General features: G+C 36.9%; 1 protein-coding gene across 8 annotated transcripts; it reads right to left on the bottom strand.

Moving 5' to 3' along the window:
* LOC306887299 (aryl hydrocarbon receptor nuclear translocator-like) lies at positions 1–26325 on the bottom strand. Of its 8 annotated transcripts, none has more exons than XM_079444927.1 (21): positions 26010–26325; positions 24026–24113; positions 22778–22816; positions 22639–22686; positions 18125–18338; positions 16084–16297; positions 15904–16006; positions 14607–14672; positions 14441–14526; positions 14249–14325; positions 13549–13683; positions 12421–12495; positions 10901–11052; positions 8896–9018; positions 8570–8654; positions 6403–6442; positions 5580–5700; positions 4135–4315; positions 2302–2479; positions 2083–2219; positions 2–1615 (listed from the first exon to the last, which is right to left on the bottom strand). In XM_079444927.1, exons 1-21 carry the CDS (start codon positions 26026–26028, stop codon positions 1529–1531), a joined length of 2268 nt encoding a protein of 755 aa, XP_079301053.1. In that variant the 5' UTR covers positions 26029–26325; the 3' UTR covers positions 2–1528. The 8 variants fall into 8 exon arrangements, 6 of the variants coding, with proteins under 6 accessions (XP_079301056.1, XP_079301058.1, XP_079301053.1 ...); XM_079444928.1 differs by having other exon boundaries at positions 5580–5667; XM_079444930.1 differs by lacking the exon at positions 8896–9018 and having other exon boundaries at positions 1–1615; positions 5580–5667.
* Positions 26326–26770: the final 445 nt, after the last annotated feature.

Below are 26770 nucleotides of genomic sequence, written 5' to 3'. Positions count from 1 at the left end.
TGACAATAGCAATTTAATACAAAAAAAAACAAGAGTTCTCTTTAATATTTCATATACATACATATATATTCATTTTTCTTTGTTGTACATAAACTGCAGTTCAAAACTGTGAAAATATAGAAGAAAAAAACACCAGAGCACCGACCCTTTCATATCCGAGAAAAGAGTGACACGAGCACTCGATTTAATGCACAAAAGTACTGAAAAAAGACAGACACACACACATTCAAAAGCAAACATCATACATTTAATTAAAAAGCTTTCGGTCTAAAGAAAATTAACAATAATCAACCCCGCCGACAGAAGTTCTGGAATATTCTCTGTTCAATACTAATACTAATACAACCCAGATGATGCATTAAAGGTTTCTTCTTTTTATATTAAAACAAGACATTATGATAACAACAATTAGGATCGCAACAAAACTGGCTTTAAAGGACACAGATCCTGCTCGTTATTGCTTGATTTTAATCTTTTTCATTGCGTTCACAAAAACATGCCTGAGTGAAAGCTCATCACCGGCACAGATGCACCTGTCCATCTCAACTTTACAGATAAAGCTGCAGAATCGGTCAGAGAAAAACATGAGGAGTTTTACTGCATCAGCGTGTGTTACTGCACCAACATGAACCCAAGCCGGGTCATTACACATCTGAATTTGAACTGAGGTAGCACACAGGATGCAGAACAGATCAAGGAAGCAAGGATACACTTCATTTTAAGCAGTCCTTCTTACAGCGTAATTACATTGAAGTACTGCGTCATAATAATTAGGGTTAATGTTAGGGTCTTTTTAGGATTAACTGCATGTTATTATGCATCATTTACTACAGTAAGTACATGTGATGTGTAACAAGGACACTGTAAAATAATTTCATTCCATTTTAATGTTAGTAACAAAGTAGTTTTTAAAAACATTTGAAGAATGAATTACATTAGAAACAAGTCTTTCAAATTCAACATCCTGTTAAGCCAAATCAATTCCAATCAATTAGATTCAAATTCCAAGTTATGAATTGAAATGGAGTCGACTCTCCAATAGTGAAGACTTCAAAATAAGAAAAAAGAAAACATGCTGCAGCTTCTGTGTTACAGACAACAATAAACCCGACTGACACAGTCACAGCAACTCTCCAGACTCAAGACTCACATCTCATCATTGGGGTCAAAACAGTGCAATCGGTACACAGTCAGAGACAGACAGAGCAGACTGCCTTTGTGTGTGTGTGTGTGTGTGTGTGTGTGTCAACATCTCATAAATCAAAGCATGTGCATGTACGGCAGACAGTGTGAGACCGCTTGTGCTCGAAGTGTGTAATTGTGCGTGATTTTAAAGTGAACACATTTGAACGACGTCTGTCTGTCTGTCTGTCTGCTACTCTGTATCCTCACATTATGGCTTATAACCTCCATTCTCGCTCTTTTTCAGACGCCTCTATGCCTCAGTTCTGCCATCGATTTGGTTAAGAGAGTAAGAAATGGCACGTGAGAGAGCGACAGGGAGTGAAGGAAGGGACTGGAAGCGGGATCACTCGGGGAAATGAGGAAACATAGGCATCTCGGCGAAATCATCATTGCTGAAGCTGCCGGCTTGATTCAACATGGAGATCACATCCTGAAGAAGAGAAAGAGAGAGGGATGTTAAAAGAATAAACCATGCAGAACGACAATTCGGTCAATGTTTGTTCCACAGAAGACCAGAAGATCATATGCACATGATGACAGAATTTATACTCCTTTAAAGGAATAGTTCACCAAAAACTGAAAATTAGCAGAAAATGTGCTCTCCCTCAGGATCACTTGTGGGTTATTGTGATGTTTTTATCAGCTGTTTGGACTCTCATTCTGACGGCACCCATTCACTGCAGAGCATCCATTGATGAGCAAGTGATGCAATGCTACAATTCTCCAATAAATCAATAATATGAAGAAACAAGTGATTGAATGACATATTTCTCCAAATCTGATGAAGAAACAAACTCTTGGATGGCCTGAGGGTGAACACATTTTTGGCAAATGTTCATTTTGGGTGAACTATTCCTTTCAAAGACAAAGATGATTGGTTGTGTCGGCTCCTCTCACCTGAAACATCTCTGACTGGCTGTTTTGAGGCTGCTGGTGTGTGTCCGCAGTGCCTTGTGTGTGTGGCTGATTTGGCCAATGCTGCCACCCCTCTGCTGGCCTGGAGCTGAACTGCGCTCCCATCTGATTAATATCTCCTGAAGGAAAGAGCAAGAGCAAAACTGAGCGCTGGAAGAGGAAAAACTGTTCACTATTAAAAACATTCTGTAAAAAATTTACCGAATATATTAGTTGAAGGGTTGTTGTGACTGTTTATTTGTTGGTAATTTGATGCGTTGGCCATTGAAGCAGAAGCTCCGCCCATCTGGCCAAAGGAAGAGGAAGTGGAGGATGTGGGGGCGGAGCTGAAACCTCCCATGTTAAACTGAGACTGACTCTTTCCAACTTGACCTGCCATCTGATAGACAAAGAGAGAACTTACAACAAAAATCACATTCTTTATAGTGAAAGACTCAGTTATTCCATACTTGTTTAGTGTGAATAACTAACATGTTGTCATGATTGAAGACTTTTTTTTGTGCTCAGCGAGGCGGCATTTATTTGATCAAAAAATACAGTAAAAACAATTTAGAATAACTGTTTTCTCTGTGAATACACTGTTAAAGTGTACTTTATTTCTGTGATCTGCAGCTGTATTTTCAGCATCATTACTCCAGTCTTCAGTGTCACATGATCTTCAGAAATCATAATAATATACTGATTTACTGCTCAAGAAAAGAAAGAAAAAAAAAACTTTCAAGGACACATTCAATTGATCAAATATGCCATTAAATAGATTTGACAAAATACTTCTATTTCAGTAAATTAGTTAATTTAACTATTTCATTCTAAATTACATTTTCAAACATGTATAAATAGAAACACATTTTAAATTGCAATAAAATATCACAATAATATTTTTGATAAAAAAAATGCAAAGAGACTTCTTTCAAAAACATTAAAGGGGTCATATGATGCGATTTAATGTTTTCCTTTCCCTTTGTAGTGTAACAAGCTGTTTAAGCATAGATAAGACCCCTGAAGTTGCAAAGACTAAAATAGAGAAAAGAGAAGGTACTTTGTTTGGGCTCAAATCAGTGGTTAAGTTATATTTACAACACTGTTCCAGAACAGTTCAACCCAAATATTAGAGTGTGTGCAGCGCATTTTACAGAGGACTGTTTCCTGAACCTGGGAGAGTAGTCTGACAGCTGTGCACAAAGGCTGTTTCTATAAAGTGGGGCAGTCTGCTGCTTCTGACTCACAGCCTGTAAGTGTGTTTGCTTATTTAAAGAATTTGCCACTGATTCAAAAATGAGTTTTGAGCAGTATAGAGTAGTGCTTGTTGTTTCTCTGATCACAAATTGCAGACATGGTAATGTTTACGCGATGCGATGCAACATGACGCATAAAAAGACAGTAGAAGTCATTATAATCAGTAATTATGTCCCCACTAGATACAACAAATGCCTCGTTTATAATGGCTTTTATTGTTTTTGTGTCATCGCGCCGGGACACGGCATCACAATACGGAGAGGGACGTAACATTTCTGTCTCACGCTTGAGGTATTCGGCCAATCACAACACACTGAATAGCTGGCCAATCAGAGCACACCTCGCTTCTCAGAACGATGAGCTTTGTAAAAATCGGCACGTTTCAGAAAGGCGGGGCTTAGAGGAGCAACAATAATGTACAGTATATGGAAAATAACATGTTTTTTGAACCTTAAACCACACAAACACATTGCATTACACCAAATAATGTTCTTTTTAACAATGTCATATGATCCCTTTAAACAATCTTAGGCTGATGATACACAGCACAACTTTGAGCAATTTTGCCGGGCAACTTTCTGAACATTGTTGCTTGGGCACTTTCCCTTTGAGAATGGGTAACACATTTCTATCTGGATATTTTAGATCGGTCGTGGGCCCTGTCTCTCACTTGGTTGCCCATTGATGGCAACATTGCCCAAAAAGCAATGATAATTAAATAACTAAATCTTGTGCCTTCTGTGCCTGACTGTTGGTCAGGTTTAAACACGGTCCTCCCTCCACACTTTAAATGTCTACCTGTGTGTTGAAGGGCGGTTGTGTGGCAGACCAGACTCCAGGAGGCGCTGTGGGACCCGTCTGGGCCTGAATGGGGCTGTTGTTGCTGCCGCTGACTCCAGACGGTGTGCTCTGACGGGACATCTGCGCCAGCATCTGACCCGCTGAGTGAGGAACCATCTGCTGAGCCATTCCAGCTGACCTGAGAGCAGACGACAGCCGCGAGTGAGGTCACGCCAAAACAACATACAGCTGAAGTCAAATGTTTACATGCACCTTGCAGAATCTACAAAATGTTAATTATATTACCAAAATAAGAGGGATCATACAAGATATGTATGTTATTGTTTATTTAGTACTGACCTGAATAAGGATGTTTCACATAAAAGACGTTTACATATAGTCCACAAGAGAAAATAGTTGAATTTATAAAAATTACCCTGTTCAAAAGTTTACATCCCCTTGATTCTTAATACTGTGTTGTTACCTGAATAATCCTGAGCTGTGTTTAGTGATAGTTGTTCATGAGTCCCTTGTTTGTCCTGAACAGTTAAACTGCCTGTTGTTCTTCAGAAAAATCCTTCAGCTCCCACTAATTTTTTGGTTTTGCAGCATTTTTGTGGATTTGAACCCTTTCCATCAATGACTATTTTTACATATTCACAAATAATGCGATTATTTCCAATAACCAAAGTAAGGACTTAAGTGCATTATGATGTTTTAACAACACAGTATGAAGAATCAAACTTCTTTTGAACGGGATCATTTTTATCAATTCAACTATTATTTTCTCTTGTAGATTATATGTAAACATCGTTTATGTGAAATATTTTATTCAGGTCCGTATTAAATAAACAATAACATGCATTTTGTATGATCTCTCTTATTTTGGTAAAATAATTAACATTTTGCAGATTCTGAAAAAGTGTGTGTGGACTGTTTTGGCTTGTAAAGCCTCACAGTGTGTGTGTGTACAGGTTTATATATCCTGGTGGGGAGGTACAAAAATTCATAAATCATACAGAATGATTTTTTTTTGGAGAAAGTAAAAATGCAGAAAGTTTCCTGTGATAGGTAGGTTTTGCTGTAAGGTGATAAATACGGTTTGTACAGTATAAGAACTATAGAGAGTCCCTACAAGGATAGGTGTGTGTGTGTGTGTGAGTGAGTGTGTGTTAGGGATGGGAAGATTCACCACTGACTCGCTCACATAGTCAAATAATAGCATGTGAGAGAGCCAGTGGTAATATAATTGTGTTGTACTGGTCAGTGTTAGAGGAGCTCAGCTTAGTCTGACAGTTAGCCTGCTTTAGACCAGGTTAGTTTCCCAGCATAAGTTGCCACAGGGACTGAGCTTGACCTGCTTTATGGAACCAAATCATTTGACAATGAGTCAGACTAACTGAAATAAGGCTGGCTTATTTGGTTAAGTTAATGTATCGTGTGTGTTTGTGTGTGTGTGGCACCTGAAGGGCTCGCTGGGGCGTTCAGAGCTGGGGAAAGACGCTGCTGGAGGGTAAACCTGCTGTCCGCTGGAGGACACGACCTTAGAGTCTGACAGAGACAGACACCTGTCAATCACTGTGACTGTGGGCGATAGATCACTATTGAAAAAATCAATATCAACATTAAACTTCTAAGTAATTATCCGATGATCTAGTGCGTGTTTGGTCTGCATGAATCAGCAGCATAGTTTCGTCTACTACACACACTCAAGCACTTCACACATATTTCATTTTTATATGAGAAAGCTATTGTCAAATACAAACTGAAAATTAAAGGTCTTTACAACAAACTGCCAAAAATAAAAGGTCTGTTTAATTACAAACATAAGTATGACAGAAATATTGTTCTACTGTACAGCAAAATGTACTTCTGAATAATCATAATATTAATAACAGTGTAAAAAACACTATTTTATACATATCATACATCATTATTATTATAAAAATAATACAACCAGAATATTCCTTCATCCATGCTCTAATTTATACATTGTTTATAGTAGTTCTGTGTAGTACCTTATTTGACAAAAAAATTAAAATGCAATAAAAAAATTAAAATGCAATTTGCTGTAAATGATTAATTGTCTCTATTTAAAATTTAAATTTCATCGCATTAGAAAGCATTTTTAAAGAAATTGTATTAAATAATTTGCATTAAATGGAATTGTATTATTTGTATTAACAGAATTCACCAAAAAATAAATAAAACCTATTTCAAGTGTAATATGGGAAAAAAATACTGAATAATAATAATAATAATAATAATAATAATATGGAGTCTTACTGTGATCAGGACTGACTACACTCACAGTCTGCACCGGCACCTGAGACAAACACAGATGGAGACAGGCACTCATTCTGTTGTTGTGAACAGGTTAGCAAATCTCAATAGAGCTCATTTTTGCTGAAGAAACTTCATGGAAAAAATAAGTTTAGTTATTAAAGTGAGCCACGGAAACACTTCACAACACAAATTAATGTTTTGTAATCAGTTAACCCCGCTCTCATTTTTGTCCGATTTTATTTCTTAAGCCATTATATATATTTTGTTATTTTCAGATGGCAGCAATCTGGCTCAATATATAATAAACTCTCATATTTTCTTATTTTTAAACTACAGAAGTGTAGATGTTTACTGTTGAATATTTGCTTATATAAATGAGGGTGAAATTGAGAGATATTCAACGTACACGTAAATAAGACCTAAACAGGATCGAAGTGACCAAAATTTCCAAAGTAAGTGCACTATGCTATTGTGACTACTTCAGGTGGCTATAAATATTCATAAATAATTTTTTTTTTTTACACTTTTACTGTTCTGGATCTAAAATGACTCACAGCAGCTAATTATTTAGCAGGGGTAAATAAGAGCTAAACAAACAAAATCCCCAAGAGTGAATCATTTTGTTGCTAGCATTTTAGGGAAGCCAGTGCTATAACATTTTAGTAAACAACAAAATTGACACTCTTAGGGCCCTTTTTTTAATGATCTAAGCGCATGGTGCAGGTGCACTTAGGCCGTGTCTGAATCCACTTCTGCAAGTTTAACGATGGAAAAAACAGTCGGTGCACCTGGCGCATGGTCTAAATGGGCTATACCTATTCTCTAAATGAGTAATGGGTGTGTTCTGGGCGTAACGTGCAATAAACCAATCAGAGTCTCATCTCCCGTTCCCTTTAAAATCCAGTTGCGCTCACACAATGGTGGATTAGCTGAACATGGCGGAATTACTGAACTTGTCCAGAAAGGATTGACGCCATTGACTTCCGATCAGGTTTTAGTTGGTCAATGGTGCAATCATTGCCTCAATGCGCCTGAACACACCTGGTTTTCAGACCAGCACACTCATGGGCACAAGAGCATTCGCTATTTAAACAAAGTAACAAAGGAAACTGAGCTTTAAATAAATTTAAAAAATACTGCGCCATTGACTTCCGATCAGGTTTTAGTTGGTCAATAGTGCAATCATTTTCAATTGCCTCAATGCGCCTGAACACACCTGGTTTTCAGACCAGCACACTCTAAGCACGCTATTTAAACAAAGTGGCGCTGGAATTGAAAATAACTGCGTTGGGCTGAAACCTCGCCTGGTACCGCTTTGCGCCGGGTGTATGCTAGGCCCTGTTTAAAAATGAGCAAACAACCAAGGTTTTCAAAAAACTTTTTTTGAAAAGCTCAAGAGAGTTAATTTATTGTTTTGAGTTCAATGCTCAAACTTCAACATTTTTGCTTCAACATTCAATGCTGTTACTTTTCACTGTTATTTTATTTATCTGCCAATCAACCCTGTGCACTGAAACAACACACAGTTTGATGTTATAGTTTGAGCAAGTGTGTGAGTTCAGGTTACGGCTCCGCGTTATAACGCATGCGGTATTCATGCACATCTGGTCAGTAAACCCAGTTCTGTGATTAGTAGTAAATCTCCATCACGTGCTTTCAGATGGAGCAGAAAGATATGCGTAGCTTCTCAGTGAACTACGGCTGTGTGTAGTAAACACACTGAAAGCACGTGAAAATACCACATTTAATAACATTTTTACTCCAAACTCACTTCATAACGTCAGTCAAGTGTTTGAAATAAATCCTTCTGTGAGATGATGTGGCTTCTTACACAGAATAAGCCACGCAACATATTTCATCGTATGCTAAGGAGTGATAAAGGCATTGCAAAAGGAAAATTATAAAGTAAACCATACATTGTTGTAGATGTGTGTTTATTAGTCACACTGATCAATGAAAGCAGTTAAATCTTCTGTTTATTCAGATGCAGCGATAGAGATTGCCTGGATTTCTTCTGAGGCTCTCTGGCCTTCGGATGGAGATTTACCTCTGATCACAGAACCGTGCTTCAATGACAAGATGCGCATGATTTAATCGCAGCTTTTGCCTAATATCGATTGCGATATCATTGCGATTTATCGTGCAGCCCTAGTTCAGGTGTGTTTACCTGAGGGAGAGTGACCTGACTGGTTTCAAACGCTGCATCCCGTCCCATCCCTCCGTCTAACTCGACCTGCTGCTGCTGCATCTGCCTGCAGAAGAGCAAAGGACACTGATATGAGTGAGATCCTACAGTCATGACCGTCAGACCCGCCACCACCAACCTACAGCAATCTCAGCTTACCACGGACAGCACAGCTACCTACGGGAAGAGAGCATGCTGTTAACCCACCACCGACCGACAGCAGCAGACAGGACGGAAAGAGGCTCACCCGAGAGAGACAGAGAGCAGAGGAGAAAGAAAGAGCCAGTGCGCCATTGGTCTGCTCTCACCTCGCTGTGACCTGCCCTGGGCTGGGGGTGGAGGGGCAGTTAGGACTGCTCTGCCCCAGTGAAGGGGGCAGTGAAACCCCCGGGGACGAGAGGGGGGACAGGGAGTCCTGATTCGTCCCTCTACTGTCACGCAAACCAGAGGGATTGGTGGAGAGAAAGCGGTCAGATTAAACTGAGAGCGGAGCTGAATTAACACGACACACACGGCTCAAAACTCTAAACTGACCCCAAAAATAATGAAACAAATATTATGTTTGCATAAAAAAGAAAAAAATTATAATTTGGGGGGGCATTTGGATATTCTGAATTGTGACAATTTTGCATTTGCAGGACAATTCTGCTGATTTTACTTGAAGTCTCATTATAATGTGTCCAGATGTTTATTGTACGTTATGTAATTCTCAGTGATGATTTACATTACTGTGATGCAATGACTTCACACAAAGAAAAGTTTGGAATCGGTAACATTTTTTTTTTTGAAATAGATTAATACTTTATTCATCAGGGATGCATTAAATTGATCAAAAGTGACAGTAAAGGCAATTATAATGTTCCAAAATATTTCTATTTCAAATAAATGCTGTTCTTTTGAACTTTCTATTTATCAAAGAATGCTGAACAATAAAATAAATCACAGTTTCCACAGAAATATTGTGCAGCACAACTGTTTTCAACATTGATATAATCAGAAATGTTTGTTGAGCAGTAAATCAGTATATTATTATGATTTCTGAAGATTCAGCTGCGCATCACAGAAATAAATTACAGTTTAACACATATTCACATAGAAAACAGCTATTTTAAATTGTAATAATATTTCACAATATTACTGTTTTTACTGTATTTTTGATCAAATAAATGCAGGATTAGTGAGCAGAAGAGACTTCCTTCAAAAAAAAAGCAAAAAATCCCAAATGGAAATTAAATCTGCATTACACTAAAGAGAATCAGGGAGGAGTTAGATATGCTAAATTGTCATGAAATGTCACAATACATAAAACAATTATCATCAGCTTCTTAATTTATATATTCTTCTTCTTTTCTATATAGTTTCTTCTTTTTATTAATATTCTGGGGTGAAATAAGTCCCACACATTTTCGTGACATACGCACACGCCTTCAAACAAACTGAATTACATTTGATTACCTCCACAGGAGTTAAACTTTGATCATAAAAGCATATGATACACTGCATAAAGTCATACTAGATTAGACAACACTGAATAACATGAGGCCTAAACAATCAGAGTATTAAACAGCGGCCCCAAAAAGTCTTTCAATACTGAAGTTGCAATGTAAACAGCATTAAAGGGATAGTTCAGACAAAAATGAAAATTCTGTCATTAATTACACACCCTCATGTCGTCCCAAACCCATAAGACCTTCGTTCATCTTTGGAACACAAATTAAGGTATTTTTGATGCACTCCGAGAGCTCTCTGACCCTCCATAGACAGCAAGGCCCTTACACCATCAAGGCTCAGAAACATAGCAAGGAGATCGGTAAAATAATCCATGTGACATCAAGGGTTCAACTGTAATTTTAGGAAGCTACGAGAATACTTTGTGTGCAAAGAAAACAAAAATAACGACTTTATTCAACAATTCATCTCCTCCGCGTCACCCTACAGTGCTATTTTGGAGAGTAACAGCATGTTGTTTACATATGTGAAGTCGTTATTTTTGTTTTCTTTGCACACAAAGTATTTTCGTAGCTTCGTAAAATTGCGGTTGAACCACATGGACTATTTTAATGATCTAGATCATAGATTGCTGTCTATGGAGGCTCAGAGAGCTCTCGGATTTCATTAAAAAATATCTTAATTTGTGTTCCGAAGATGAACGAAGGTCTTACAGGTTTGGAACGACATGAGGATGAGTAATTAATGACGGGATTTTCATTTTTGGGTGATCTATCCCTTTAACTTGGATTACATAAAATATCAAAGCAAACACCTTTTGCTGTGAAGTCAGTATGTGATCTTGTGATGCATTTCGATACTAACTTGACATTGGCGTTGGTGCAGATGATGTACTCGATCTCCTCAGAGAAAGGGTTCTGGAAGGTGAAGGAGCTGGTTCTCATCCAGATCCACTCGCGGGATTTAGAGCGGAACCGGAACATCACCGAAAGCACCTGACCTCGCAGTTTCACCACCTGCATCAGGGGTCAGAGGTCATTAATCCATCACACTGTTATGAAAATAATAGGCCCAGATCTACATTCTGATCAAATGAACAACACATGCAGCCATGATCACAGGGTGGACTGGGGAATTTTCAGTGTCACATGACCTTCAGAAATCATAATAATATACTGATTTACTGCTCAAGAAACATTTCTGATTATTATCAATGTTGAACACAGTTGTGCTGCACAATATTTTTGTGGAAAATGTGAAACATCACCATTCAGTCTGGAGTAAGATAAAAAAAAAAAAAAATGTTTTTAATAATAATAATATTTTTATTCAACAAGGTTGCATTAAATTGACTTAATAAAAAACGCTGTTCTTTAACTTTTTCATTCAACAAATACTCCTGAAAAAGTTAGATTGTCAGTTTCCACAAAAACAAAAACAGTTTTCAGTATTGATAATAAGAACCACTGAGCAAAAATAATAACTGAAAATAATCAAGCAGTAAATCAGTATATTATTATGATTTCTGAAGATCATGTGACACTGAAGACTGGAGTAATGATGCTGAAAATACAGCTGCAGATCACAGAAATAAATCACATTTTAACATTAAAACATTTACATTCAAATATTTTTTATAGAAAAATAGAGCTTTCCTAATCATGGCACTTAAAAGCGAAAGTCTTCAGATTTGCAATGTTCCAGAGTAAGTTTGAGAATTATATTTTTACAGTTTTTTGACATTTTCTTAGACGTGAAATTATGGAAGAAATATAATATACAAACCTTCACTGTTATCTTATGTCTGCTGATAAATTATTTTAAATAAATTAATTATTTGCCACATTAATATTTGTATTCTATATAATTGCACTGTCCTTGGAGCGGACCTGACCTACATTTCACTGCTGGTTATACTCTGTATAATTGTGTATGTGACGAATAAAACTCTTGAATCTTGAAAACATTGACGAGCACTTTTGAGCTGCTGCACTGAGCCAGAGCGCGCTAAATTAGTTAGCATGTAAGACAGATTGATGGACAGATATAGGCTACATGCACTTACTATAATTCATTCTTTTTAATTTGTAGCAATAGGCTGGTCCAACGGGAAAATTCCTGATGGGAAAAGTCCGCCAATGCATCATCATATAGCCTAGTATATGTTAATGTGTCAATTTACCTGGCAACCACCATATTGTGATGATTGATACATTTAAATATGTATTAAATATTGGTCTAATATTGTTATTGCTGTCATTTTATGAAGGCAAAAAGCCCCTAAAGGACTATTTCTAGTCACGGACCCAACATAAAATTAGATGGAATACATTTTTCTTACAATAACTTTGGTAACGGTGTCATATGTACAAGCACACACTCACCTGCTGAAGGCTGTCTCGCAGTAAGCCCTGGTCTTCTGGATGTGCAAACTCCACAATATTCTTCCCCAGTAACTCCTGTGTCACACAACAACACAAAAGATGGAAAACACTGCAAGACTAGTGATGCACACAAATGAAAAAACAGTAAAGTTTTAATTTAGCTGAGAAAAATGAAACCAAAAATTAAGCTTTTTTTTTTTTAAATGATCAATTAACTAATCAAATTTATTTAAGAATCATTACTCAAATAAAACCGAGTTATGTATAAACGTTTAAATTGCACAATTTTAATAATAAAAAACGGCCATATAAACATTTAAACGGTGACTGTAATAAAAACCTTTTATCGTGATCTCATGATTTATTTACACATACACGAATGAAGACCGCAGGTTAAGTAAAATATAATGATATGTAATACAGTGCATGCATTTATCAAAATGCTCCTCTAGTTATTTTATGATTAATTTCAGTAGGTTATTGTTTATTTCAACACCTTCTGATGTCCAGTCATGTTTATTTTGTGCTATAACTAGCAGTAAAGAGGAATAGATGATCGGTTCACATTAAACAGCATCAAAACCACATTTATTGTTTGTATTTTGTAATAAAATTGATAGACTTTGAACGATCAGATTTTGTTTTATGCCGAAACTTACTGTAATTACTGCATGGTAAGAGCACTACAAATAGGGATGCACCAACACCGCTTTTTCTAGAACTGGCCGACACCGAATACCGATACCAGTATTATCATTGCATGTGGAATTTAAACAAAATACCGGGTACAGAAGCCAAAAGAATATGTATAATGTTAGTTGGCTTAGTTCATTTAGCAAATAGATATTTCCTTCAGTTATATTCTCACTAAATTATGCCCATTAAAAAGTATTTTACAAGCTTTTGTTACACTGTTCATTTTTTTGCTCTCTGGTATTTCATCTTTAAATTATGATCTATAATAGATTAATGCTTTTTATCATCTGAAACCTGCTGCGACCTATATTCCAAAGCGACTCATACAATGCAGGCTGAAACCAAAATGTTGGTGCTAACTTAACATGCTGCTCTTCAGAAATGACCTCCTTTAGCCTGAGATCCAGCCTGACTCGGGCGTTTGAGGCCTACCTGAGGCTGGTAGCCGACTGTCGCCTGACAGCGGTGATCCACAAAGGTGTAGAGACCCTGACAGCTGTGGCGGGAAATAAATTCCACTGGAACGCTGACGTTATTTATGTTTGTGTCGCTCGGGCAACATGTGACCTGCATAACAACAGAGGATCTTAAAGAGATAGTTCACCCAAAACTGAAATTCTGTCATCAATTACTCATTCTAAACATGCTGTTCATTTAAGTAAGGCTTTTATAGTATGATATATAGCAAAAATATTGATGAAAAACCAGCTCATTTTTATTCAAAGGCCCAAAAAGAGCAAAAATATGCAATTAGAGTATAGCAGATACTTCTATTGATGATGATGATGATGAAGCCTGATCAATTTTATTACATCTTTAAGTTGTTGGTCATAAATGAGATTTAAAGAATCAAAAAGTGAACCTTATATCCTCATTTATTCACCCTAATGTCTTTCCGAACCCTCATGTCTTCTCGTGTACATGGAACACAAAGGAAGATGTTCAGTAGAATGTCGATGTTGCTCTTTTACAAACGATTAAAGGTACAGAGCAGACATGAGCTTGCCCTCTTAGAAAGATATGAGATCACATGAGCAACTGATGACAGAATTGTGCAAACTATTCCTTTGAATGTGACAAATCTAATTCCCTGGAAAGTGAAATAAAATGGAAGAGTAAAAGGGAAAAGTACCTGCAGCCTTCCAATGGCGACTAGACAGAAACGATTTCCCTGATTATTATCGGCCTCCTCTTCAGAAAGAGTCACTCCTGAGAGAGAAGGTAAAGGGACAGTATGAGTCTCAGTTGTGCTCTGACTGGACAGCAGGGATTTCAGCTCCGCTCTCTGGGAACAATAGACACTTCCTCTGTATTGTGCTGTTACCTGCAGGAGGCCAGGATTTGATGAAGCCTGTGCAGTGCACGACCACATACTGCGGCTCGCCCTCCTTTGGAGGACCCAGTCCATTCCTGCAGGAGGAGAGATGGTCTTCATCTGCGTCTGTTTAAAGACTGAGATATGCTTATACAGAGAGAGAGAGCTGCCTTACCTGTTTCTGCTTCTCAGGAAGTTCAGTCTGTTCATGGACACCGGCTCTACAGGACACACACCACATCTGGACACAGAGAGACACACACATTACAATCCACATAATGTAGCATGCACAATATTTCACAACATAGTTTATATTGAGAACATAATTGAAGACTTTAATACTTTTGGTAACACTTTACAATAAGGTTCATTAGTTAACATGAACTAGGAAAGAACAAGACTTCTACAGCATTTATTAATCTTAGTTAAAGTTAATTCCAGCATTTACTGATGCATTATTAAAATCAGAAGTTGTGTTTGTTAACATTAGTTAATGCACTGTGAATTAACATGAATTAACAATGAACGACTGTATTTTCATTAACATTAACAAAGATTAATAAATAGTGTAATAAATGCATTGTTCATGTTAGTTAATACATTAGTTAATGTTAATAAATGACACCTTATTGTAAAGTTACACCATACTTTTTCTGAAAAACTTTTTTTGGGGTACGCAAACAGCATATTCCTTTTTAATTTTAAGCAGTTTTTGAGGAAAAAAAAAACATTTAAACTGGAACCGTTTATTGAACCTTTAGACAAAATCCAAAAAACTCCCCAAAAAACACAAATCTGAGTGTTATCTGTTTTTGTTGAGAATTATATTTGACACGTCAGGCTATTATGGCTCATATAGTCTGATATAGTGAGAATATGAAAGAAAAATAAAAAAAGCTCAATTTTACTTAAGCATCCAAACTGAGCAAAAATATGCAATTTGGTGCAGTTGCTGATATTTACGTGGTCAAAAAGTAAGATGAAATTCTGATGCTTGTAAAGTAAATCAATGAGATCTTTATAACAGCAGCAGATACTGACATAAAAAGATATAGATACAAGTCATTCTATCTCCAATAATATGTCTTGGTAAGATGAGATGTAAATGATCCAAACATATAATGCAATGCTGATTGAGAGAAGAAGAAATAAACGCTCCTGATGTTTTGGAGGCTTGTGAAGATCATTCCTCCGCTGAGGAACAGTGAAAGTAAAGCTTCTGGAAACAAACACTCCTCAAAAGATCCTGATGATCAGATTTGAGATGCACTGATTTTTCTAAAAACATGATTGATGGAGAATCAAGTAAAGCTGAGCTGCTTCAGTCCAGTAAGTATTATTAACAATATAAAAGTTACTATTACGTTGTTATAAAAATGAGTAAAGGTTTCACAGCATAAAGACAGGTGAAGCAGCAGCTGAAGGTGGACTTTTTTCACTTATACTGTTGCCTTGTTCTTCCTGTTCCTCACCTCATCCTGCAGATGAAGGAGCGGCGTGCACCCATACCCATCCTCACAGATGCCTGCCCACCCTCTTTCTTCACCGTGCCTGTTTTCATGTCCAACATCCGACCTACAGTCAGAGAAGAGGAAGATGAGTTAAACAGACTGTCAGCATGCAGGATGACAGCGATAAGAGTCGTTTCTCACCGGAGTTGTTGTTCTCGCTGGTGGAGAGCTGCTCTCTGAGTTTCTCCGTGTCGTCTGGATGGAGCTGGTCATACAGTGATGATCCGAGCCAATCCGACTGAGCCTGGTTCAGAACCGGTGTGACAGAGTCCGACACATAAACCACACGGCCGGTTTCACACGACACTACGAACAGAAACCCATCAGCCGCCTCCAGAATCAGGTGCTTCAGCTCCTACAGAGACAGAGAGAGATAAGAACATATTTTGAGATGTTAACTGAATTAAATCATGAATATGATATTTATGGTACCTGCTTCAAATTCACTAATATATTCTTAAAGGGGTCATCGGATGCCCATTTTCCACAAGTTGATATGATTCTTTAGGGTCTTAAGGAAAAGTCTATAACATACTTTGGTTATAATTTCTCAATGGAAGTGTAAAACAACCCTTTTTACCCTGTTAAAAACAGCTCAGTTCACAGCAAGCCGTTTCGATGCATGTCCCTTTAAATACTAATGAGCTCTGCTGACCCCGCCCCTCTCTTCTGTGGGGTGACGAGCCGTTCTCATGAGACTGTTTACTTTAGCCACGGAACTTGCTAACTAGCACATTATGAAGAAAGTGTTCACTTGAAGTTGGATCACAAATGATTCATTCAAACAAACACATTTATGTAGGTGGGGGCCGCAAAAACAAATGTAATCCTCTGCGTCTCCAGCGGCTCCAGATGTCAGGAGTAAATCATGACTGCTATGTTCATTATTACATCCAACAACAAAACACTTCAATCGCTTAGGAGACATTCTTGTCTACATCTGCTCCGGCGAGGAAACAGTGGAGGACCACTCACTCAGGGCGGGGCTAAGGTAAAATGCTAGTGTCAATCAACTATTGTGGGAGGGGCCTGGGTCTGTGACGTCACACAGCCAAGAATCTGAGAACGGCCTGATTTGAGAAAGGGGTTATTATTTTGGGGGATTTAAAAAAACCACTGGGCGGATTTTTATCATTTTAGGATGGATGCGTACACACACCGCCAACACACATTTGTGTTCAAACAACATGTAAAAGTGAATTTTGCATCTGATGACCCCTTTAAGAAAGAAATATCTTAAAGTTGCAGTCCGAAAGTTTTGCCTTTTTGTTGCCATCTCTGTTTGAAACCTGCAATTGCAGTTATTTGCGGAATTATCTTCTTTGCATTAGCTGTGCTCCGGCATGGCTCCAGCACGGATGAATCTAATGTTTCGAGGTGAATGTGTGGCTGTCAGTCACCACACCGGTGTGAATCAAACACTTAGTAATCATAGATTCTAGCCTACATCTTGGAATATATGACCCAAATCAGAATTTTCACCAGATATTGCCATCTGAACAAGTAACAAGTCTGCCACGCTTGTTCTGACCAACTCAGGAAAAAAGCATTACAATAACTCACGCTCCTAATGGTGATTAAATCTAATGATCGATTAGCTCATATCACATCAAACCGTGCAAATGATTATACTTTATTCTCAAATTGTTAATGTTAACAACATCAGCACTATAATTATTTTTAGAATTTTTAGAAAGATGACCTTCTTACAAAGTATTTTTGGAAATACAAAATAACTTTTCTTATTATTTTCTTAGAGAGATAGTTTCGCCCAAAAATTGAAAAATTCTGTCATCATTTACTCACATTTACTGAACATAAAAGAGGAAGATGTTTTAAAGAATGTTGGCATCCAAACAGTTTCTGGTCCCAATTGACTTCCAAGGTACTTTTTCTTTCCATACTATGGAAGTAAATAAGGACTGACAACTGTTACCAACACCCTTCAAAACATATTCTTTTAAGTTCAGCAGATGAAAGAAATGTTTGGAACAACTTGAGAGTCAGTAAATAATCAGAGATTTTTTATTTTTGGGTGAACTGTCCCTTTAAGTAAGAAAATAAGAAGATAATAGTAGTTAAGAAGAACTTTACTCCAGACAAAGTTTTATGAATCTGGGCCCTGGTTTATGTGCAGTGAGGAATAAATACATTTCTATAATCAATGCAGCTAATATCTGACCTGGTCTGAGAGAAAGGAGGGTTTATATGCTCCATCGGTGCTGCTGCTGCCGCTTCCTCTAAACGACTTCATGTGCGACACGGCCATGCGCAGGATGGTGAGCTTGTCTGGTTTGCGTGCCAGAGCGCTGCAGGTGGGCACCATGTCTGACAGCTCCGTGATGTAAGCGGTCATCTTATTCCTCCGCCTGCGCTCGATCTCGCTATGATTCTCTCTGCGGTCAGGAGGTCATGAGAGATGGACGGTGCATGCAATTGTGGCGAGAAGAGAGCAGGAACAGAGAAAAGGTCGAGAGAAAGCAACGACGAGAAAACGAGAGAGAAAGAGAGAGAGAGAGAGAGATGGATGAATAAGCAAATAAAGACTGCATCAATGTGCTCATCAAATGAGACGACACTCATCTCTCCATGACAAAACAAATGTGTATGAACGATCTCATGAGAGCTGAAAGAAAAAGCCTCTTCAAATGGCCTGAGAAAAGAAGAGAGGGACAGAAGAAATGCTCAAAAGAAACACCTGAAATAAAGTGTAAGACAATGACAGGCTGCTTTATGAATGAAATACCAGTATTACTGCAAACTACACAGTGTACTATTTTCAATAAATAATATGTACAGCAGTTATTTTCTGTCTGTTCAAAATCCAATCATCAATGGCAGTTCAAAGGTGCAAACAGCTTGTGCAAAGATTTCCAAGAAGGTTTGTGCTGGTGAGTTTTTTCACTCGTCTGGCCAGATTTTGTTCAAAATTAATTTGTTCTTCGATTTTGCTTGAAATATATCAGGGAGTTAAAGCAAGACACTACATGTGAATAAGCTAAAATCATTTTCAAGGCAACAATCACTGATTAATCACAGTACATACAGGCATGGTTTCACAGAAAGGTCTTAGATTAAGCCAGGATTGGATCAATTAGGACATTTGAGTAATTTTTATAAGCATGCCTTATTAAAAACATTACTGGTGTGCATCTTGAGACAAAACAAAGGCACTGGTATATTTAAAGATCAGTCAGTGCAAGTTGAAACAGAAGTTGAAACAGCTCACAATTACATTTTAGTCTAGGACTAGGCTTAAGACTTGTCTGTGAAAACGTTTTGCATTTTAAGTACAAAGTATAAAATTAAATGTGCAATAATTTGCTTAAATTTTGAAGCCAGGTTCAAAATTCTTGGAAAAAAAATTGGATTTCTCTCCATGAATACTGTCAACAGCCATAAAACATACACTGCCGCTCAAAAGTTTGGGATCAGTAAGATTTTTAATGCTTTTTAAAGAAGTCTCTTCTGCTCATCAAGGCTGTATTTATTTAATAAAAAAAAAAAAAAAAAAAACGAATACTGTGAAATCGTATTTTTGCAATTTCTAATATTGTTTTCCTATTTTAATATACTTTAAAATATCATTTATTTCTGTGATCTGCAGCTGTATTTCCAGCATCATTACTCCAGTCTTCAGTGTCACATGATCTTCAGAAATCATTCTAATATGCTGATTTATTATGAGTGTTGAAGCTGTTGTGCTGCTTCATATTGTTTTTTGGAACATGATACTTTTTTCTTTGATGAATACAAAGTTAAAAGGATCAGCATTTGTTCAAAATATAAATATTTTCTAACAATATAAGTCTTTGACTTTTTATTCATTTAACACATCCCTCCTGAATAAAAGTATTAATTTCTTTAAAAAAAAAGAAAGAAAGAGCAAATGTACTTACCCCAAACTTTTGAATAGCATTGTATATTGTAACACAAAATGTATTTTTTAAATAAATGCTGTTCTTTATAACTTTTTATTAATCAAAGAATCCAAAAAAAAAAAAAAATCACAGGTCCCCTAAAAAAAAATGACGCAGCACAACGGTTTCCAACATTGATTATAAATCAGTATATTAGACTGATTTCTGAAGATCATGTGACACCGAAGACTGGAGTAATGATGCTGAAAATACAGCTGCAGATCACAGAAATAAATTACAGTTTAAAGTAGGGATGCACGATATGAAAAATTTTAACCGATAACCGATAATTAAGTCCTTCTCATGGCCGAAACCGATAAATTCATATTTTTATATTATAATTTTCATATAATCTGCAGTTTGTGCACCCAGGAGAATACAAAATCGCTATCAGTTAGTAGAACTAAACTATAGTTAGTAGCTCTGGCCTAACTATAGCAAACATCAGTCCTGACTCTTCAAATGTTTTTTATTTTTTGTGTAAGGCACCACAATACTTTGTAACAGAAATGGTTTAACAGAATTATGACAGAACTATGGTTTATCTGCAATTAACAACTCATTAACAACAAATTTATATTCAAATATTTCATGCATAAAGAAATGCATCTATTCAACGTTTTTAATGCACGAGGATGAGAAAGTTATATAGTCTTTAAGTCATGTGTTTTCAAATTCATAAAAGAAAAGTGCATTGACATTTGTCAGCCTCGAAAATGAAAAACAAAAGTGCATGCTCAACAAAAATAAAGTGCATCCTCATACCAAGGTTAAGTCGCAACACCGGTTATCACTCACCCACCGCAGCACCGTCCCTCACTGTCATTTTGATTTTTTTAATAGTAATAAAAATAATTTAGTTCAGTTAGAGAACAGACACTACAATTAAAACTGAACGCGGCTGCTCAATGCAGCACACCGAACGAACGACAGTCGCGCATCACAGATCAGATTTCATTTATCACCTGAGGAGAGAGAGTCGAGCTGACTGACAAGAGTGAGGTGAAAAACACAAGACCATGGCAGAAGAGTTTCAAAACCAAATGTAAAAGCGCCCGTTTTAAAAATATTTTTGGATTTTGAAAAGCCTGTTGACCTGCCATTTATCTAAGGTGATATTGGAAGGTCTATTTATTTATTTATTTTTTAAACATTCGTTTCTCATTTAGCCTATTTGGTTCCACAGTATTTGCTGATTTTTATTTTATTTAAACTGTGATATTTTTCCCATTATTTTACATCAAGGTGTATGCAGTCCATGCCTCAAAACTTTCCATCTCACTAATAAACGTTCTACGTTTTATAATTATTTGTTCCTCAGTCTTTACTGATTTTCAGTTTTGTATAGGCCTACCATGCATATTTAAAACGATCTGTTATTTTATATTAGGCATACAGCATGGTGTATTTTTATTCGTTTTGTTAATAAAATTTTGCTATATGTTCTGTTGTATTTTGTTGTTGCTTGAATTCAAGCAATTGATGCCGAATTGCCGTTAAATTAAAAGTGAAAATAAAACACGCACGGTGCTTTTACAAGCTATTTAAGCAAAGGAAAGTGAGAAAACTCAAGCCAACTAAAAACTGAAATGATGCCGAATTGCCACTAATTTAAAAGTGAAAATAAAACACGCACAGAGCTTACAAGCTATTTAAAACCGAAGGAAAGCGAGGTAAAGAGAGCAGACTCAAACGACGTCCACCACCATCCACCGAGGTGATACCGGTAAGGTGTTGACACACGTCGATTAACCAGTGGGAACATTTCCTCACTGTCACAACCCTACTTGCTTAACATGCGTTGGAAATAGCAATGGCATTGTCCTCCTCTGCCACCGAGAACAACTTCCAGACCGGCGAAGACATGTTCGCAAATGATGACGTAATGAGCACAACACATGCTGAGAGTCACTGCAGTTTAAAGCTGCAATCACTTGCACTCGGAAAGATGATGAATCTCAGATAAATCAGACTGATTGATTGATTTACCAGCAAGCATACTTTATCGGATCTAGTTATCGGATTTTATTTATTTATCAGAGCAATAAAAATGACGCAATTTTCTCTCATATCGGTCGATAATTTATCTGTCCGATAAATATCGTGCATCCCTATTTTAAAGTATATTAAAATATAAAACAGTAATTTTAAATTGCAATAATATTTCACAAAAAGCATTTTTTTTTCTGTATTTTTAATCAAATAGATACAGCCTTGATGAGCAGAAGAAACTTCTTTAAAAAACAAAAAATCTTACTGATCCCAAACTTTTGAGCGGCAGAGTGCTGCTGAAGTAGAGAAAAACTCACAGCCTTTAAAGATAACCATTGCAATTGAACTCAAATGCAAAAGGATAAAGTGTAATAAAATAAACACTTAAATGTAAATTTTTGTATGCTTCCACTAGTCTGAATGAATTTTTCCTCATATTTCATGCTTAATTCAGGGAGTGGCATTCAGTAATCATCTTGGAAATAAAAAGTTACAGTGCATTTTATGAGCATTCAATTTAGTGTAAAATTGTCTTTGGCAGTCCGATTAAATAATAAGGGAAGACAGAGATATGGTTTAAGCATTGGCTGATAAAGCAATGTTGGCTGAATCAAATGCATGAGTTTGGGTCCGTTCAGCCAAACAATGGCGGACGGGAAGAGTGTTTGGAAACCTCACTATGCATACCGTAATGACAGCAGCACATGTAGGCAATGCCAGTCAACTCTGACTCTTGAGAACTCACAGAAGATCAGATGATCATATTTGTACCATCAATCAATACCTGGCAAATCTCTCCTTGTCATTCGATCCGCCTCCATCATCATCACACCTGGGAAGCCAAAACGAAAAGAAACATATGCTGTTGAACACAGTCATAACACAGGCACCCTCGAACCCTTGAGTCACACATCATGACTAACCTGAACAATTTGCCTCCCTCGTCGTCCTCATAGTCCGAGCTGGAAACAGGGAAATTCACATTAGTCAGTAATATTGCGTAACTGCAAAGACGACAGTCAAACATTCCCGCAAGTCTCCACCCACTCGAGAGACAGAACAAACAGAGCGAATCTAATCAACCACAGACACTCAGTAAACAAGCACACTATTGTTGGCCAAAACCAGAGTGTCATTCCTGTGAATCTGCCTCTGGAAAGCGACTGTTAGCAAAACCAGGTTCAGCTCTCTGGTCACGCACGGTGTATATTAAGGGACGGTTCACCACCTCATCACACAAACCCCTGAGACTTTCATTCTTCTGTGCAACCCAAAAGGAGACATCAGGAGAAACGTTCACACTGCTCATCATCAACAAACAGGAACAGAGAGTGTCAAGCTCCAAAAACGACAACGCATGATTAAGTGTCGTAAAACGTCATGCACTCAGGAACAAAGTGTACAAGTATTTATGGTGCTTTTGCCCTTTTTGGAGCTTGTAAGCCTTCATACAACACAGATGGCTTCAAAGCAGCTTCATAATAATAAACAGGAAAATAACAGTGTTAATGTTGCAAAATGCTTCACTTATGAAACAAACTCAATTTGAGCCATAAAGCAGCTCCACAGGAGACAATAGTGTCATTGTTCTGCTCAAGTCAGTTCAGAGTTAATGCAATTCAGTTCAATGTGTCAATTTCCACAGAAGTTAGTGTCATTATTCAGTTCAATTCAGGTCAACAAAGCAGTCAAAAATGTATAATATTACTTAATGGCCCGGTTTCACAGACAGGGCTTAAACTAAGTTAGGATTAAACCATAGTTCAATTAGGACATTTAAGTCATTTTTATAAACATGCCTTAGAAAAAAGCATTATGGGTGTGCATCTTAAGACAAAACAAATCAGTGCAATCAGTGCAAGTTTCTTTCAGTTGAAAAGCTCAGATTTACATTTTAGTCTAGGACTAGGCTTAAGCCTTGTCTGTGAAACTGGGGGAATATGTACGGTCTTCTAAACCGCTGCCCATGTAACTCCACTTTATTGAAAAATCAGTGCACACTTCCCAAAAGATTTCCTTCTGAGCTCCACAGAAAACAGCAATGAGAAAAAGAGGACAGAACCTGAACCTTTTGACGACTGAGATTAACTGAACACGGCCAGAAGTGCTTTAATAATGTAATGATTAGTGCTTCTCTCTCTCTGTGGTGTAGACGGCTCAGTCAGACTTACGTGGCTTGTCGTTTGTTGTTGGCCTTCGGCACAACGGCGGCACTGTTAGCACTGTTAGCCATGGCCAGAGACGGCACTTCAGGCATATCTGAAACACACACACACACACACACACACAATCAAACACTCACGACTAATAACTACACAGTATATTTATGCATGTAAAAGAAAGAAATGCATAGTGTAGTTTTGCACTATAATGCTTTAGATAATCTCAAATCATCACCAGTAATATTGTTTACATGCCCCTTATCTAACAAAAAAGGACAGACCGATATATCGGTTAGCCTGACAACGTGACTGTTTCAAAATATACTTTCTACAATTAGGCTGCGATCGTAGTGGCATAAAATCCCATGTTGTTTTTGTGATATATATATATTCATATATTTACATACATACCCAAACACAGCATTTAATTGATATCTATTTCAAATAAATACTGTTCTTTTCAACTTTCTGCTCTTAAATATCCAGTAAATATTGTTTGCAATAACATATCGCTATTAAACATTTACAATTTATGTTACAAAAAAAATGTCTATTTCGAAGAAATACTGTTCTTTTGACATTTCCTGTCATTTGGAATTACTGAGTCATAATGATAAAAATATATAATTAGCTGTGTCCCACATTCTTGTCTCACATAATAAGAATAATTAAATCAAAATAAATATTGCTTGAATGTGTGATATCCAGTAAATTTTACGCACACTGTAATGCTGACTGCATTCATCAAGCTCAAACATATTCAATATAAAATGATTAATAATTATAAACCAGCAAGAATATGAGTTCCTGTAAAGTTGCTTTGGAACAAAAATTTGGTTTTATACGCAAAACCCTGTTACTTATTGTGATTTGTTTAATTAATTTGTTAAGATTTGGATTCCATATTTAGAGTTTCTGGCTCTATTTGTGGAAAGTGTCACCAATATACAGTGGAGAATGGATGCTTATGAATAGTTTTCAAATGTTGTAGTAAAAGCTTTAATATATAGTCAATCACTGATATTAAATCCAAAAGGTGGTAATATATAACCCATGATGACAGCTGGGTTTGAACATATATCTTTACTGTATGCATCTCATTATTTTACACACGCTTATTTCAAAATAAGTGTATTATAAACCTGCTTGAATCCTGTGTCAAAATCAACATACATTACACTGCACTCCACAAAACATGTTTACATTTGAGACGAGTGAGAAAGACAGGGAATACATCAATCTGTGCTGTACTGTATCAGTACATCTGTTCAGAAGCAGATCTTCAGACATGAATGAAGATCAGCACATGTGTCCCTGCAGCACAGGACCAGTCATCAGTAGCACAGATATATCTGTAGCAATAGCCAACAATACACTGTATGGATCAAAATTATTGAATCTTCTTTTATGACAAAAATCATTAGGGTGTTCCATGAAGATATTTAGTAAATTTCCTACCGTAAATATATCAAAACTTATTTTTTTATTAGTAACATGCATTGCTAAGAACTTCATTTGAACAACTTTAAAGGAGATTTTCTCAATATTTAGATTTTTTTGCACCCTCAGATTCCAGATTTTCAAATAGTAGTATCTCAGCCAAATATTGTCCTATCATAACAAACCATACATCAATGGAAAGATTATTTATTCAGCTTTCAGATGTAGAAATTGACCCTTTTGACTGGTTTTGTGCTCCAGGGTTATATATGTGGGTGTTGTTTTGGGCCTGTGTGTGATTGGCAGCTGAAGCACACACTGCTACAAGTGTCAGATCAGACGGGCTCTTTGCTAATAAAGACAAACACTTTTTCTCACGCCAAACGGCAAATGTTTGTCCAGTTTTTACTCCGTGAGCTTCTGTTATAGGCTATATCACAACAGCTGAGCTAGCAGCTACGTTACTCGAGCTAACCAGCACAACCGCTTATAATCAGCCAAATCAACACAAACCAGACATTTACGAGAAAAACTATCGGTTTTTATACGATACCTGCATTAGCTGATGCCATATCCGACAGGTAAAGGTGTTCACGAACGAGCTAACACATACAAAACAACTTTCCCAGCTGACGACAGAAATCTCCCTGCTCCACTGTTTGTTGCTGTTTTACTCCGTCAAGTACTTTAAAACAGATGTCATGACTTCAAACCGAGGGTCATTTTCGCCGCCGGTCCGAACGGACGGGTTTGTCGATGTTTTATAGTTGTTTTTTTTGTTTCCCTGCTCTTTTACTTTTTTCAGTTTAAAAACCTCCCCTGATCCAAGATGGCGCCCGTGATCTTTCAGTAAGCAGCAGAAGCGCGTCAGAGGAGGAAACTAGATCCTCCACGCGGATCAGCCGCGCGTTACTGGAAGAGAGCCTAGAGGGCAGTCATTTTTATTGTTTTATTTTTTGTAATTGTTTTTATTAAATGTTGTTATATTTCCTGTTTTTATGATTTTTATTTTGTTATTGTTCTGTTAATATTATTTTAAAGCAATGACTATATAACAATAAATTATACAATAAAGTACGCAGAGGTGGAATTTAACTTTAACAATATGCATTTAACGTATGTATTCTGACTATATCTAAATTAGTCTTTTTTTTTTTATGAATACCATTTAATCTTCCTGAGGTATTTCCAGTATTGAATACTGGATTGGTTAGAATGATATGTTTATGTGATTTTGTAATAAGGTACTAAACCCTTTGAAATGCATTGTTTTCCCGGAAAGCTATTATCATTATTTATGCAAGTTATATCTGT

This window comes from Barbus barbus (assembly GCF_936440315.1).
Source record: "Barbus barbus genome assembly, chromosome: 21".
Taxonomy (NCBI): domain Eukaryota; kingdom Metazoa; phylum Chordata; class Actinopteri; order Cypriniformes; family Cyprinidae; genus Barbus; species Barbus barbus.
The sequence above is the reverse complement of the archived record's forward strand: the minus strand, read 5'-3'. Positions and strand labels throughout refer to the sequence as shown.

Bases quoted from the DNA above. Each gene is read 5' to 3' on its own strand.
- LOC306887299 (XM_079444927.1), bottom strand. The intron at 18,339-22,638 runs GTATTGATTGAT...TCCTGACCGCAG, and splicing joins GACAAGGAGAGATTTGCCAG to AGAGAATCATAGCGAGATCG. The intron at 13,684-14,248 runs GTACTTTTCCCT...GTTGTTATGCAG, and splicing joins TCGCCATTGGAAGGCTGCAG to GTCACATGTTGCCCGAGCGA.